This window comes from Lycorma delicatula, chromosome 7, assembly GCF_047948215.1.
Source record: "Lycorma delicatula isolate Av1 chromosome 7, ASM4794821v1, whole genome shotgun sequence".
Taxonomy (NCBI): Eukaryota; Metazoa; Arthropoda; class Insecta; order Hemiptera; family Fulgoridae; genus Lycorma; species Lycorma delicatula.
In genome coordinates, this window is record NC_134461.1 from 30,089,061 (window position 1) to 30,106,795 (window position 17,735).

General features: G+C 30.3%; 1 protein-coding gene across 3 annotated transcripts in view; it reads left to right on the top strand.

The window, feature by feature from the left end:
- The window catches only part of HERC2 (E3 ubiquitin-protein ligase HERC2), a 276,358-nt gene that overhangs the window by 44,331 nt on the left and 214,292 nt on the right, over positions 1 to 17,735 (top strand). For all 3 annotated transcript variants that reach the window (XM_075372110.1, XM_075372111.1, XM_075372112.1), the window contains exons 6-10: positions 1,925 to 2,081; positions 5,960 to 6,130; positions 8,334 to 8,454; positions 12,248 to 12,394; positions 16,438 to 16,623. In XM_075372110.1, the coding sequence (XP_075228225.1) occupies positions 1,925 to 2,081; positions 5,960 to 6,130; positions 8,334 to 8,454; positions 12,248 to 12,394; positions 16,438 to 16,623 (782 nt within the window). The remainder of the gene's footprint in view (positions 1 to 1,924; positions 2,082 to 5,959; positions 6,131 to 8,333; positions 8,455 to 12,247; positions 12,395 to 16,437; positions 16,624 to 17,735) is intronic.

Sequence of the window (17,735 nt, forward strand, 5' to 3'; positions counted from 1 at the left end):
ATAATAAAGTCTTTTTCTGTATTTTTTCTTTATTTATTTCTATACTAGCCAATCAAAAGTAAATTTTGGACCAGCCCATGCAATATTTTAATTCATTTATTTACTTCTACCATATAATTTTCCTGTTGTAATTTAATGTCATTTATTCTTTTAACTAGATTAAAGTTTATTTAAAGGAATTGAAATAATTAACTATTTTTTATTACGAGGCTCAGCTCATAAATTTTGCACATATATGCGTAGCATGGGAATGAAAAGAGATATTGGAATGAAATAAAAAAAGTGCAATACCTTAGCTACAAAATGCAGTATTTGTTTTTCAGTGTAATCCCAGTTTACACTGATTCACTTTTCCCAATGTGTGACAAGTTTTTACATTCCATCATTGAAAAATTCTGGCAGTCTTTCTCAAATCCAAGTGGCTACAGCTTTCTTCACCTCATCATTGGTGGTGTAATGATTACCTTTGAGATCCCTCTTGAGATGAGGGAAGAAGTAGAAATTGCACAAAGCCAAATCCAGCGACTATGGCGGATGCAGAATAGGCCTAAACTTCAGCTTGTGGAAAGCCATCAGAGAGGGTTACCGTAAAATCTGTGCCGGTACCCATCGTGCACAGATTTTACGGTAACTCAATTGCTCAATAATATGGTGTACTTGTTCTTTAGATATGCCTAACCGAATAGCAGTGTATTGCTGGGTGATTCACTGATCACCTTGAAGCAAATCATTCACCTCCTTTCGATGTTTCTTGCCGGTCACAGAAACTGGTTGTCTGCTGCGAGATGCATCCTCAATTGTCGCTTTACCTGCTTCACATTTGCAAAATTTCAACTCACCTACTCACAGTACTCCTGTCAACAGTTTCACTGTCGTAATCCGCTTTTAAGCGATGAAAAATATTCATAGGATTTACATTTTCTGCCGTTAAAAATTTATCATTGTGCGCTGTTTTAACCATGTTGACATATTGCCCGTACTCGACTGCATTTTAACTGCTGAAAACAAATTGGTAAACAGATTTCAACACATTATCGCAGGTTTATAGAGGCGGATTTTAGCTATCATGTGCTGTCACACCTAACTTGATAATACCTTTTGTCTCCATGTTGCATGGTAATGTGAAAATTTATCAGCCAAGCCACATAATTTGTGAAAATGATGCATTAATGTTTTCAATTGCCTTTTAATTTTTTCATAATTTATAAATGTCTGTTATTGCTTTTAACATGTGTTTTTTTACTACATTTGGTAGAAGAAAAATATTACTATATTTTTGCACTGAGCATAGTTTATTCTTTTAATGGCTTATTTTAATTATATTTTCTATTGTTTTTAATGTGCAGTATTTGAGTTCTGTTATGCTTTGATAATGTAAGATTGATGTTCTACATCAGTTGATGTTGGTTTCTGTAATATTTTAACGAATAATGTTATATGTTTACAAGTGTATTGTATAGTAAACTTTTATTTTATTTTCATGATCTTTGTCATTGGTTTATTGTGTTTCCAGTTATGTTGTCATGTATTTTCTGCATTTTTTCTTTTATCCATGTAATTAGTTCCGAATCTTCTTTATGCTGTCTACTAAAGGAACTTTGTGTTATCTGTTTCTCATTTTGATTGAATAAAGTAATCATCAATTTTTCTCTCTCCATGCAGATATTAACTTAAGCCTTGATTTATATATGTATATTATTAAGTCTATATTTCTTCTTGTTAACTGTATTAGGCATGGAGTTTATGAAGAAAATTTGTAATTCTTTTTATTTTCTTTACCTCCAGCTTTATTTTTATTGTTCTGTTATTACAAACAATAACATTTGTATGATATTTCATACAAGATTTATTTTCTGTTATCATTTGAATTTTTTTATTTTAATATTATTTGGTTTGTGTAGCAATAGTGATCTTATGATTTCAGGTGAAGATGCTGATTTATGTACTGAACTTTTACAAGATTCTCTTGAAGCTATGCAGTCATTACCAGAAGCAACTTTGTTTGATCAGTCAGCTGTGTCACAAGTGTGGTTGGATGTTGTTGATAGATCTACAAAATTTCTTAGACAAGTTGTGTTAGGGTTAGTTGAGTATTGTAATCTAAATATTGTTGGTGTTATAGAATTTGTAATCATCTCTTTGATTATATGGTGCAACTTTTGTTGTTTTTTTGTTTTGTTTAAAATCATTTTTTAATTTTATCTGCTTATTAAATTCTAAATCATTAAGCTATATGATTTTTGTATCCACAGTCATATTTCATTACTTGATCATTTCTACCATCTACTTCTTAAATTATTTTGTTCCTACAGAAATATTGATATGCGAGATATTAAAAAAAGGGGTTAATTGGAAGTCAGTAATTGGTAATTGTGACTTACTATTCTTCGAAATTAAAATTTCTATTTAATATTATTCTTCAGCTTTATTTCTATTTGATAAATTGAAAATTGGTCTCTCTCTTTTTTTTTAATTTGGTCCTGAAATTTTGAAAATGAAAATTTTGCAATTGGATGTTCTAAGAAACCTTTATTCATTTCTGTTCTTAAAAAAAAATCTGTAATGTTCATCCTTTTAGAATTCACTTTTTTTTTTTTTTAGTGAAGTAATACAGAATTAGATTTTAAATTATTCTTCCCTTGATTTTAATAATGTCAAATGTAATTTACTGATATACAGTCAAAAAATCAGTACTATACTCTTCTACAAGGGTCACATTTTTTAAAATTTTGGAAAGTTTTGCAATGTATTGGAACGGATCATCACAGGCAAGTTAGTGCATGTTTAGAGAGGTTTCAACCTGCACTATAGCCATGATAGTCATTGTCTCAGTGTTATTTGCTTTTAAGCTGTGTTGGTGAAAAAAGGTTATGATGTCGTCGTTAAAAACTGAATACCAGGCAATTTTATGTTACAATTTAGCAAGTGGGTTAAGCAATTTAGTAAGTGGGTTTGATCACTGTTTAGAGCAAATGACTCCTTTGCTTGGAGAGGATACTCCTCATCATATAACAATATTTAGGTGGTACCGAGAGTTTGAAAGAGATCATTTTGGCCTTGAAGATGCTCCAAGGTCAGGTCGACAGTCTTTGTCTGTGATTGGAGAAACATTTCTTTAGTATGAAAAATACTTAAGGTATGTGCCTTACCACCAATCTCCTTGGGTATTAATGAACCAGCAGTTTGTGCTGTTCTGTGAGATCATCTTCAAATTACAAATATGTGTATTCTTTGGTGCTGCATAAATTTTTTTTTTTAACCTCTGGAACTACCATTAAGTATTGTGTCAGACGATGAGATGAATGACAAGTAGCATGTGAAAATGCCATGCCTGTCTGGGATTCAAACCTGGGACCTCCAGATGAAAGGCCGAGATGCTACCACTTGTGCCGCAGAGGCTGGCACTGCATAATTTGACTGATGATCAAATGGCTGTTATGTTTCACCGTATCATGAAATGGTGGAAAAGTTTTAAAATGAGAAATTTCTGTATGCCAACAGTATTGTGAAGGTGATGAAACTTGGTTGTACCACTTGTCCATCTTGACCAAGGCTCAGAACGAAGTGGATGTTTGAAGATGAGGAGACCCTCATAGTGGCTGTTTGAAAATCCAGAGGAGTTGTAGAACAAGTTGGTTTAAATAAACAAGCAGAATGGAAGTGACAAGCAAAGTAACAGTAGTTATTTTGTGATTAGGATCGTTAATTTATTTTGTTCAAATCTCACTTTTACCCATACCAGATCCATTACCATATCTTTTACTGTAAAGATAAATTTAAAATTAAATTACAGAAAAAACTATTTATTTTATACAAAAGTGTAAGATAAAGTAAACCTGTATAGTCATTCTTTATACAAAAGGAAACTATATATAAACAAATGAATATAATTACCAGACAGTGCTTTTATACTTTTCTTTTTACTGTTCAGCATTATATTACTAATTATTAAGTTAAAAGTTTTATATAATAACAAAAACTATGAATTAGTATGAGGGTTCTACTTTCTACCTTTATAATATAAAAAAGTATTTAAACATATTGTAACAGCTAAAAAATCTTTAACACATTAACTGTATGTTACGAGATTCTGGCATCTTGTATTTGATTTTGTTACAGGACTCCAGGTTTTTATATACAGTTTATTTAAAATAAAATGCTAATCTCTATCTGTTATTAAATCTTATTTAAAACTTAAGGTGGGTTTATCCATCTTACCAACAACGTGCTGGTAATTTATTAACTGTATTTATTAACTGTTAATTTATTAATTTAACATATCAGCGGTACCATGTTTGAGAAATTAAAACTTATTTGTTTTGATAATGTTAGATGTTTTAATTTTCCACTATACTAATGTCCTTTGTAATGTACTTTATATATGACATGGTTAGCTGTCACATCAATTACGTGATCTCAGAATCCCGTGTTGCATGAAAGGTTAGAAATGATTTTGACATTTTTCAGAACTTAATATCAAGGTTTTCTATATTATTAAAAAATTTTAAAATAAGTAATAATAATAATAATAAAAATTATTAATATATATTTGAATTTCAATTATGATTTTAGTGAAAAACAAACATAAAATAGTACAACTAGCATACTAAATAATAAAATGAGCTAATACAATGTAACAAATATTGTTTGAAAAATTATTTAAAAATTTTTTTTGCTAGTTACCAACATTTTTATCTAATACACATAATATAATATAAATAAGTTGAAGTTAATAATTAGAAATAACATTTTAACTTAAAAATTAATATGCTTTAATTGAAATTGATATACGTTTAAATAAATAAATTTTTAATTTTTACAAATTCAAATATTTGTATAAACTTTATTAAGATTACTTAATGTACTTCGGCAGTTTCTATATACAGGACTGTGAACACTGTACCACACTGAGATAATTAAAGATGGATATAGTGCAAAATAGGAGCTTGAGGAGGTCCAGTTCTTTTTTAATGTAACTAGAGCTATTATTCAATTGCCATATTACAAAAATGAGAAAAAATATTTAATTTAAAATGCATAAATTATATTCATGGTGCACAGTGTCTTTTAATAATAGAGTTTGTGTTGTATGGTAGTTCCTGTACAGAAACTACTACATGATCGTGAATTGTGGTCAATGTTCTAATTGTTAGAAGCACTTGAGATTAGTGTTAAGTTGTTTACACTTCTTACCCCTTTGTGTCCCCTTTAGACTCTTCTTACCTTTTACACAATTCATTTTACTGTTATTAGATGTTAACATCAATTTAAAAGGATGAAATTTACTTTTTGCCAATTCTTGCTGATACTTATTGTCTTAATTAAAGATAAATTGCTTGAACTAATTAAATATATTATTTAAAGCAGTTTTTATATTATCTTTAAGCAGACTTGCTTAAAAATTATACAATATTATATTAAGATTTAGATTGCAGAAAATTTCCTTCAAGTTTTATTTCCATGTAATCTATTTTGTTAAAACGATTTAAAATTACTGTATAACCGAGTTTGATCCTGTTCTTATTTTCCTTGTAATTATTTTTTATTTTCTCATTGTGTACATTAATTTTGGAAAGTGAGTTCAGAGTAGTAAATTTTTACAATTTTTGTAATTATGGACATTTTTACTTAACTGATCAGCAGTGTATATTAACCTCCTTTTTAAGGAAAATGGTTGCACATCAGAATTATATGTTTGTGGAAGATATTCACCAAATTTTGTGAAAAAATGGACTTGTTACTGTAAAACATTTATTATAGAGTTTCATTTTTAAGATCTATCTCAATTTAATTATAGGATTTGGAATAATTCTTAATTGTTTGAAAACAAATTAAAATTACTGTGATTAATTTTTTGGTGTATTATTTAGAAAAAACTTAATAGAAGTGAGTTAGTTAACCTATTTTTAGGTAAAACTTTCAGTTATTCATTATTTATTAAATTATTATTTTTCTTTAGTGAAGATAACAGTGGATGCAGTTATCAAGTTGTTCCAATTGTTGATCAGCATTTTGCTCTCTGCCTTCTACTGGAACTTGTTGTACAAAGAGGAACGTTGAGTCATATATTAGATGCTGTGTTATTATTGCTTCACCTTTGGCATAAACGAAAAGATGAAATTGATAACAGGTAATTTTATTTTAATTTTATCATAAACGTTTATTATTTATATTTTTATCTTGTATTTTATGCTATACTACCTCTTTTTTTCTATAATTGTATCTTATTGTTTCTTATACTGTATGTTTTTGTATTAAGCATAGATTCTTTAGTATTGCTATTATTTTTTATGCTATAAAAGAAAGGTATTTACCATTTTGAATAAAAAAATTTTTCATTCGTTATTAGGAGTTCAAACAGGAATTTAAATCTTTACACATGAAATTTTTAATGATATTCACATTTAATGAAACTTTTAACTGTCTTTTGTATTTATGAGTGTGAATTTAAACTTAACAACTTTACTGTGTCAGCAATGGCTATAAAATATGCGTAAACTGAAATTTATTCCATATTCCTGCTCAACTCTTTTAGGAAGAGGGAAATGTGATTGGATGTAATGTTCTTTGTTATAAATTTCTATTTCTTTTATAAAAACATTCAATAAGTTTTTACCTAATAAAAAAACATGATCTTCAAAATCTTCAAACGCTTGTTTAAAAAATGAATTAATCATTTAAAAATTCTGATTAATGAACAGAAAAATAAAAAACTAAGTTTTGAGTTAAAAGTTATGTTTTTGGTTACGTTTTCTTAATACTGGGCTTATATCAAATGATAAACAACTGGAACAGACTGATAAATGTAATTACTATTCATATTGTTTACTTTTTTCCTTCTCTGAAATAGATTTAGTTAAAAGGGCTAAATGATTTAATTCTGTTAATGGGATAATAAAAAAATATTTGAAAGTTAAGGTTCATCGTAAGGAATTAGATAGCAATGTCTTTTCCTGTGTTTACCTACAGTAATGAGTACTGTGTCATTAATAATTTGATTGAAAAGGGAATTGAACTTTTTGAAATGAGGAATTTTCTTTCATAATTGGATACTTAAGATTAAACAGTATGATTACACCAAGCAAACAAATTTAAACAACTGTGTTTACAGTCCTATTTATTTGTATTATGTCATTGACCATCCAGCTAATCAGCCTATTTACTAATTCCAAAAAGGAACATGGATGAAGAGTTGCGATACATCAATACAAAAAAAAATTTGTAATTATTTCCTGGGTCATGTGCTAACCAGTGCCTTTGGAAGGAACTAAGCTGAAAACAAAGAATACTTCAGCTTGTTAATGATGTATTAAATCTGTTTTACTTAATCTTAAATCAGTCAAGTGGTGACTTAGGATGCAAGAAAAAAAATTTCATTCTTTACCCTTCTAACTTCTGATGTAGTGCATGTAGGTATTGTTTAATAGAAGACAGTTCCCCAGAGTAACTTTTTCACTGTTGAGCGCTACCTTTAATGAAGATGGCAATATTTTTCCTAAATAAAACCAGTAAACTCCCAAAACCAATATGAAAAATTAATTAAAAATTTAAAACTAGATTGCCATTTTACAATTGTTAAACAATCATCTATAGATATTGAAAAATTAGTGAAAAATAGTTAAACATTTTAAATTAGAAGGTAATAATAATAATCATAACTAAATAAGCAATACAAATGAAATAATATGAATAAGTCATTCATATCTGTGTTTATGCAGATAAAATGAAAATTAAGAAGTTTTGTTTTAGATGTACCACTCAAAAGAAAATATTGGACTTTATAGTGGATCTTGGATTGTTGACCACAATTTAATATATCTCCCTTGCATAGGGTTGGAACAGATAAAAATTAATCTCACTGAAGATAGAGGCAGCACAAACCTTCGTAATATAAGGAGTAACCATTAAATTTAAGAGAAGTTTTTTTGTACAAAAAAAATTTACTACACTTCTCATATTTCTTTTGTCATTGTTTTTAAATAGTCTTTCTATAAATAAAGAAAAGAAGTGTGTTTGCCTTGATCATGTTTTGATAAAATCTTGTGATATTTGAATAGACTTTTCTTTTTTTTAATTTAATTGTGAGAGTTTTGTGTTTTTTTACATTTACATTGATGAAAAATTTTTTCAGAGAAGTGATTTAACTATAAAATTCTTCACAAAAATTATAATATTACAATTCAGCTACAACATTGTGCCAAAAGAAAAGTATATAGTTACAGAAATTTTCTAATTATAGAAAGGTGCATATCACTTCTTAAAATATGTTAATATAAAATTTATTACTGTATTATGTGTTTTTCTTGTAAAATTAATGAATATTTCTTTTAAAGGATGGATTCCACTATTTCAAATCCACCACTTGTTCCATTACTTAGACGATTTCAGAATATTGCACCATTGAAAGGTTCTCCAAATAATAGTGAAGTCTGGAATGATAATGCTCCATTGACAGTAAGTATTCAAAAATTATGTCAGCAAATATTTAAAAAGTTATAAAAGATAAACAAGTCAAATAACTTATTGCTTTAGTTGCTAATATTTTCATTTTACTGCAGTTCTTTTTGGCAGTCGCTGACTTTATCCAGGACTTATATTTAATGTAGTTGTATAACTATGAGGCATATTCATAAAGAAAGGGTCGTCAGCTTATATTTAAATATTAGCAGGTCTGAACATAATTTCACACATGCAGGGCCATCTATCAGCTATTTACAAAGCTACTGCAGTTGTTTTGATTTAGTAGTTGTTTGTCTGCCAGTGAATGCAGATCGCAATGTCCTTGACAATCGTTTCTTCCACCAGTTGTGAAGTGTGTGCTGTGATTTGAATTTTGTGTGCAGAGGATCTTTAGCTGATGAATATCATCGGGAGTTTTGCCTAGGGTATGGACAGATTGTTAGTAACAGTGAAGGAAAGGTTAGACAATGATGTTGAAACTTTAAAAATGGCTGCACAAATGTCCATGACGAAGAGTGGAGTGGCAGGCCCAGTATTCAGACTTGTTTGTTGAACAAGTGCGATTGATGATTAGTGCTGTGGCTGATGAATTTCTGCATGTTGGACACACCTCTATCTACACGATTTTCACAGAAAAGCTCGAATATCACAAATTTTATGTGAGGTGAGTACTGAAAATGCTCACTGACCAATACAAAGAGCAAAGAATGTGCATTGGACGAGCGTTTTTGGATCGCTATTGACAAGATGGAGATGATTTGTTTTTTCCATATTGCTATGGATGATGAGACTTGGATATCCTACACCAATGCAGAATCAAAACGACAGTCAATGCAGTGGCGTCATTCATGTTCCCAAAACCAAAAAAGTTTAAGCAGTCTCCTTACTCAAGTTGAAAAATGTTGGCTACCATTTTTTGGGACGAAAAGGACATCATTTTGGTTGATTTTATGGAAAATGGATCAACAATTACAGCTGAAGTGTACTTTCTTTCTTTTTCCTGTTTAGCCTCCGGTAACTACCGTTTAGATAATTCTTCAGAGGATGAATGAGGATGATATGTATGAGTGTAAATGAAGTGTAGTCTTGTACATTCTCAGTTCGACCGTACCTGAGATGTGTGGTTAATTGAAACCCAACCACCAAAGAACACCGGTATCCACGATCTAGTATTCAAATCCATGTAAAAATATCTGGCTTTACTAGGACTTGAACGCTGTAACTCTCGACTTCCAAATCAGCTGATTTGGGAAGACGCGTTAACCACTAGACCAACCCGGTGGGTTGGTCTGAAGTGTACTGCGAAACGCTAATCAAACTTGAGATGTGCAATCCAAAACCACAAAGAATATTTTTGTTGGGAACTTTTTGACCACCCTCCATACAGCCTGACCTAGGAACTACTTCCTCTTCTTGCATTTGAAAAAGTGGCTTCATGGACAACGGCCACCATTTGAGCCAGCATTTGAAAATGACAAGGAACTCAAGACTGTTGACAGCTGGTTCAATTCCCAGATGCCGAACTTCTATGCAGAGGGGTTAAAGAAACTGGTGCAGCATTACAAAAAGTGCTTAGAACTGAGTGACGATTTAGTGAAAAAGTGAAGTAGATATGCAGTAAACTAAAACTGTAAGTAAAAACCTTCTCTCACAAGTTAAATTTTTTTAATGACCAAACGACCCTTGCTTTATGAATATGCCTTGAATATTATTATTGATATTATGTACAATACAAACTGTTTCAATCATACCGTATTGTTGCTCTTCAATTAACTATTATGTAACAGTAATTTATTTCTCAGCTGTCGGATTTTTGTCTCTCCTCTCTTTCTAATTTGCTTACTTTGTTTCTTCCCACTGCACACAGTATTGAAAAGTTGGCACTGTTTTTTTTTTTATGTCCCTCCCTCATTCTCTCTCTATTTTTCTCACCTTCTCCCTCTCCTTCTCTTCCTGCCCCTCTCCCTCACTTCCTACCCCTCTCCATCACATCTTACTCAGTCTTATTGCTGTCTTAAGTTGGTTACAGTGTCATAATGCCTTGAAATTGTGTAAATGATTGTGGATGCCTTTTGTTATGTATATGGTGAGTTTACCGTAAAATCAAATAGAAAAAAACATTACACCTTTGAAATTAAAAAAGCATATCATTTGTACTTTCAGTATAAAGTTTTTGATCAAGGTAAGACGTGGGCTCCTCATATAGTATGCACTAATTATTCTACATTTAAGAGGATGGCTGAAAGGTAGTGGAAGGCTTTGCTATTTTGTGTACGTATGGTTTGGCATGAACCAAAGGATCATGTAACCGATTGTTACTTTTGTTTAATAAGTGCATCTGGAATTTCTAAAAAATCTAAACATACTGTAACATATCCTTCATTGCAATCAGCAATCAGGCCTGTACCACATAGTGAAATTATTCCAGTTCCTGAGCCAGCTGTGAATGTATGTTTCGAAAGCAGCGATGAAGAATCAGGCAGTACTGAAGAAGACAACAATGATTTTGATTTTAAATTATCTTCCAATAAGCCACATATTATATCACAAGGTGAATTAAATGGCTTGGTGGATTTAAATTTATCAAAAAATCAAGCTGAACTGTTAGGATCAAGACTGCAAGGTTGGAATTTACTTAAAAAAACAATCTCCAAAATTTGAGTTTTTTCTTAGATTAATTCAATGTTTGATATAAATCTTATTTTATGAAGCCATTTTTTATGTTTGGAAATGGTAAAATGTTACAAGGGACTAAGTATAAAAAAGTATGTGAATGTGAAAGAAATTTGTGGTGTAATCTATATAATTTTCGTAGTGGAATTGCTGGTGTCTTTTTTATTCTGCAACAGCGTGTTGAAAAAGAATGTTTTCTTTGTTATATTTATTTTTTCTTTATTTCATCATTTAAACAAATTTATAATGCTTATAATGCTGTGTAACAGATTCTTCTTTGAAGTTTTTCCCTTTTTCAAGTTAAATACAATATCTGGTGTACTTCAGAAACAGTTATTTTTAACTTTCTGGTTTATTCAATGTCATTTGCCTTCATTGGAGCACTTCCACGAGCTTCTAAACTTAAGTTTCAAATGTTCTTCTGCATCTGGTTTATAGTGCTGAAGGCATATTTCATTAATGCTTATGAATTAATGCAAGAATTCATTTCGATTATGTTTAAATATAATAAAGAACACTCAGAAGTGGTCACGTGATTTTGTTTATGATCAGTTGTGAGCTAACTTGACACTCATCTAGCCGATGGCATTTTCTTATGCAAAAGTTCATATAAATGTTATAGATATTTACAGTTGTGTTGCTTACAATGTCGGTAATCTCATTCACTTTTAATTCTATGATCTTTCAAAATGAAGTCAAATCTTTTCATTGTTTGGATGTACAGGGTTTGGTTTGTCTTTTGTGTTTGAATAACTAAGTTTTAAGTCATAAAACCAGAATAAACAGTAAATTCTGATGGTTCAGAGTTGCCAAAAATACTATAGTGTTTATATTTTGATTATTTTTTACCCTTTTAAAAATAATTATTTAATTACTACACAACGCTTATTTTTTACATTTAAAAAAAAAAATTGTTTGCAATGAGTGGTTTTAGCAAAGAAACTTTAATATAAGTTATTCATTTATGATTTTATCTATTAGAATTACTGGTAATTATCCCAAGTGCACCTCACAATGCAACAGTATTTTTATATTCCCTATATTTAGTCTTTTTAAAGTGTTATTTTATTTTGCTTTGTAATTTTCAATAAATGTTGTTATACATCCGTTGCAGGTTAGTCCTACAGAATGTTTCTTAAGGTTCCTTAATTTACCAGAAGATGATACAATTGGTGTTGATCTACAACTAGCTGCAATTGTTATAATGGCTCATCTTGATAGACTTGCAACTCCATTCCTTCCTCCTGCCACATTCCTTGAGGTATGTTAAACTATACAATTCAATAATAAAATATGAATGGTTTGTCTGTTACTTATATGATTCTTGGGAATGCTGCCCCTCTAGCTGTGTTAAGTAATCTGTTCCCCTACTCCAATTGCACCTGAGATAAAAGTTTTAATATAAAAAATATAAAGAAAATAACCTGTTTTATAGAATTATTTTCCAAACAATTTACTTTTCATTTTTAGAGTTTTGAATCTTTGTTCTCATAATTTTGTTCGAATAAGGCCATCTATGGTAGTCCCTGCCATTTAAAATGTATTGAAAGTCACTTTTAATTTAAGTTTGGTTTGAGTGTTAAACAATTTTTTTAAAAGCTGAAATTAAGTTAGGAATTATGTCAAAATTTCATTTGCAGAAATTCATGTTGCTCCATCTCAAAGAATGAAATTTTATTACAGACTGAACATTTTTATTCTAAAATAAAAACATTCTTTTGATTGTCAAATTGTAATATACTTTTTAAAAAAAAATTGTGTTTAGATGTATTAAAGCTTAAATTAATTTCAAATAATGTGAATATCCTAGAATATTTTTAATCACAAATGATTTGTTAGAAAAAGTGACCAAAAAATTTGTGAAAATTGATGATTTTATTTGAATTTCTTAATGTTCGCATTGAGTGATTTACAAAATTTTATTGAGAAAAATGAGTTAACAGAAACTGCTTGCTGCAGCTCATATTTTGAGAAATTAACTTACTACATAATGGAGGTGAACTACTTAACAATATTGTGACTGGAAATGAGGCTTGTGTAACATACACTTATTATGAACCAAAGCAGCATTTACCATTCACCATCTCAAATGTCCAAGAAGTTTGAGTAAGAATGTTCATGCAGGAATCTTATGTCGATGTCTTCTGGGATTTGTCTTTTGGGATAAGAAAAGAATATTCCTTATTGAGGTATTTGATCGTATAAGAACTGTAATTGCTGATACTTATTGTGAAACTTATAAAACCTTTTAAAGAAAAGATGTGGGAAGCTGTCCAATGAGATTTCTGCATAACAGTGCTCAGTCTAGCGCTATCGTGCTGTGTATTTTCACACACTGCAACAAAAACAAAATCACAGAATGAAAACCACAAGTATTAAAACAACTTTGCTAGAAATCTTCTAACTTAACCATCAGCCTCAACTTCACATCTAGCAATTTCTCCATTTAAAACAGTGGATTGTATTTCATATTTTTGAAAATAATGAGGAATTGAATTCTAAGACCTCCCATGTCAGAAGAACAAGTTGATATTGTTGCTGTGTATTGATGTAATCCAGGTAAATCAATTAGATCTGGAAGTTTAAAATTGTAAATTTTACAACCAACCATATGGAAAGTTTTGTGGTAACTATTTAAAATTATGCCTTATAAATTACAGTTCATACAAAGTTTAAATGTTAGCGATAAAGCTTTCTGTTAAGAGTTCTGGGTGCATATCCACAAACTTGTTGATGAAGGTGATGATTTCTTTTATAACCCAATTTTTGGTGACTACTGTTTGTTTCACATAAGTGGAAAGGTCATTAGACACAACATATGAATATGAGAAACAGAAAACCATGGAAAAAATTTGAAACCGTGCAACATGCATTTGAGGGTTATTTAAATATAAACTGAAATTTTGCCATGTGGACTGAGGAAGAGCAGTGAATGTGGTGGGGCACTGTGGGTAGTTAGTTGGATATGTGTAAAAGAGAAACCGGCCAGCTATGCCTGTAGGTCATGTTCCCACATCAGTAGTAGAATATCTGAGCAGGAGGTACCATTATCCGTTGTATAACAAATTATAATTCAATTTCTTGCCAACAAAGGTGTCAAGTCCTCTGAAATTTTTATTCTACTTCAGGCACAGTTTGAAGATGCTACCCTATCAAAAACTCAAGTGTTTGATTGGGCCAAACATTTTGAAGTGGCTGTAATGCAGTAGAGAATGAGTCATGAATGTTATCCATGGACCAGTGTCAGTGATGACGACATTCAGCCCATTTGTGACCTTCTGGAAGGTGACAGTTGCATAATCATGGGCATAAGTGTTGAGAGAATGCATACAATGTTGTCAGACATTCTTAGATACAGCAAACTGTCGGTAAGGTGTATTCCATGTCTTCTCACTGAGGCACAGAGAAATGTCCAGAAAGACATTGTCAATGGTTTTTAAATCGTTTTAAGGAAGGAGAGGAATGTTTTGAACATATTGCGACCTGTGATGAAACAGGTCCACCACTACACCCTGGAAAGCAAGAGAACAAATTTGGAGTAGTTAAAAAGTGGGGAGGGGTCATTGATCAATGCCAAGAAATGCTTGTCAGCTATAAAAGTTGTGGCAACTGTATTTTGGGACTCAAAGGGTTTGCTGCTGATAGATTTCCTGCATAAATGAAGGACAGTAAGTACTGTATACTATTGCCAGTTGTTGGATGATGTCAGGGCTGGCCACCGATTTGCAACGTTCTCCTTCTCCATGATAATGCACAGCTGCATCCAGCAGCTCAAACTCATGATAAGTTCACTAAAATTGATTGAACACCTCTTGAACATCCACCATTAAGGCTTTTTGCTGTGTGTTTTCCATGTATTTGATTTGCTGAAAGAAGCTTTAGGAGGGGAAAGATTTGAAGACAATGCTGCAGACGAGCACTATGTGTGTAATTGGTTGTTGGGGCAGCCATGTTATGTTTTTGATGAGAAGATCAGGAAGTTACCTCTTCGGTGGAGAAAATGTATTTCTATTGAAGGAAACTGTGTAGAAAAATAGGGTAATTTATTTGTAATTTTATCTAATATCAATTAATGCTATGTAAACAAATAATTTATATTTGAATGGCCCTTATATATACATTTCACTTAAGTGAACATATTTTGTGTTATTTTGGATGAAAACATGTGTGGATCATTCTTTTTTCGTAAATACATATTAACTGGAGGAATTTACCTTGACATGTTAATTGACTGGCCAACGCTTTATTTCAAAGAAGACACAGAACTTCATTCTCATACAAGATGGAGCTCTATTTCACTGGCAAATACGGGTAAGAAATTATCTGAAGGAACACCTTCCTAGAGGTTGGATTGGTCATGCAACTGATTAAAACATGGCATTGATAAATTGGCTGCCGAGAAGTCCAGCCTTGTGACTACCTTTTGTAGGGTTTTATAAAAGAAAGTTTTTGCCCCTCTTTCTGTTGATGTAGGTGACTTAAGCAAGTAGGCAAGTATTGAATGTTTTTTTTTCCATATAATTACTGCTACTTAGGTAATATAATTAATATTTGGTTTTACTTGCAAACTATTTGCTGTTCTAAACAATTTGCCTTTTCTAAAAAAAAAAAAAACTTAAAATCCCGTTAGGCTAAATTTTTACAATAATCTTGATTTGTCTTTTAAGGTGTTTGTTCTGTATGACACAAGAAATATATAAGAATTAACCAAAATTCATTAAGCATGAATTTATTTAAACTAGATGTGTAGTTTATGTGAATGAAATGTTGGCAAAATTTGTAAAATTTTGTAGTAAAACTTTAAAAAAAATTATTTGCAAGTACAATCACAATGTAAGGATAATTGGGTATAGTTTGGGATTTTTTCTAGCTCTCACATGAAGGACTTAATTTATGTGTATGTCCCTTAATGTTTTAATTTTAGTCCTTTGGTTTGTGATGTTTTTAAATTGAACAATATTTAAAGGAGACATTTGATATTCAATAAATTTCAGTGCATATCAGCCAACAAAAATACATATAATATATTGTAAAAACCATGTAAGTAATCTTCGTATTTGAAAAAAAAACTTTTACAATCAAAACTGTCTTTCATTTGTAATAGTCTTGCATGTTTATATAAGTGAAATAATAGTAGTTTCATTTAACATCTAAATTAATCTTTTTTATCTTACTGTTAGTTTTCATATACAATAGAAAAATGTTTGATTGTTCATTAAATTATATTCTTTTATTTCAAAATCCTATATTAAATTTAGTTTGTGAATTTTCAAAGGTAACTTTTTTTTAATTTATCTTTTTCAGAGCACAAGACTATACCAGGATGTCCAAGCTTGGGGCTGGGTTGCTTGGAATGCTGGTGAATCACCACAGAGCTGTGATCAAATTGGAGAGCTTGGTGTGAGCAAAATGGTCTGTTCAGAACGTGCATTATTGTTTTTGACACATTCAGGGAAAGTTTATACCATGCAGTATAATTCAGAAACGCAGGTATCATTTCAACATTTTTTCCTATTTCTTACAAATAGGTTATCTTTAATTAGTTTAAATCTGTTAGTGTGTCATTTTATTTTCAATTTTAGAGTTTTGTTGTCTGTATCTGAAGAATGTAATGTAATTGGGAGGCTTATTTTTTTACTTGTAAATCTACTTATTTTTGTTTTATTTTATTTTTATGAAGGCTAAATCCAAAAATTGTTTCCTTAGAGTATGTAAAGTATAATTAAATGTAAAAATTAAAATTAAATTACCATGTAAAATTAAATTACCAATCTCATTTTGTTAAATGAAAATAATAGGTATATTATTTATATTATAAATTTGTCATAGAAGTTACAAAACCTGTAACAGAGAAATTATAGAACATTGGAGTTTCATCTTATCGTAAATAGCATCTATAATTATTTTTTTATCAGCATAACTTTTTGATTGCTTAAGTTAGTTAAGTCATTTATTGCTAGGCACCGCTAAGTGCACTTATGAGTTATTTTTATCTTTTCTAGTCCCATTGCTGAAAATGAATTAAGTTTTTTTCAATTTTTATACTATTAGCAAGCTATATAGGGCATCTAGGGGTCGTAATTTGAACTTCATTATTCAGTACATAATATGTTTCTAGGTTCATGATTTCTATTTGGCTTTTGTTGGTATGTTTTAAAGATTGTTAATTAGTAAAATCTAATGAAGTCATGCAATATTAAATTGCTGTCAGTTCGTAAATGAATGATTTATTGTTTGAAGATGTTGATTTTTAACGATTTCCGTATTGTTTCTTAGGACATAGAAAATGATCTGGTTTATATTGATTCCAAAAAAAATTTGTGATGGAAACTTGAAGTGTTCCCCCATGAAATGATCTAGGTTATTTGCTGATGCTATCAAAACAGTGCATTTCAGTGATAAAAGGTTGTCATTTCTATTAATTCTGACAATGTATCTTAAGTAAAAAAATAAAGTATTCAGTTTTCAAAATGAGTTATTTTATTATTATTATTATTTTTCTTTTAATATAATCTTACCTACCTGATTACATATCTGAAAAAATGCATAGTATGTAATACGTAGTAATAATACATAGATATACAGATAACTCAGCAGGGTTT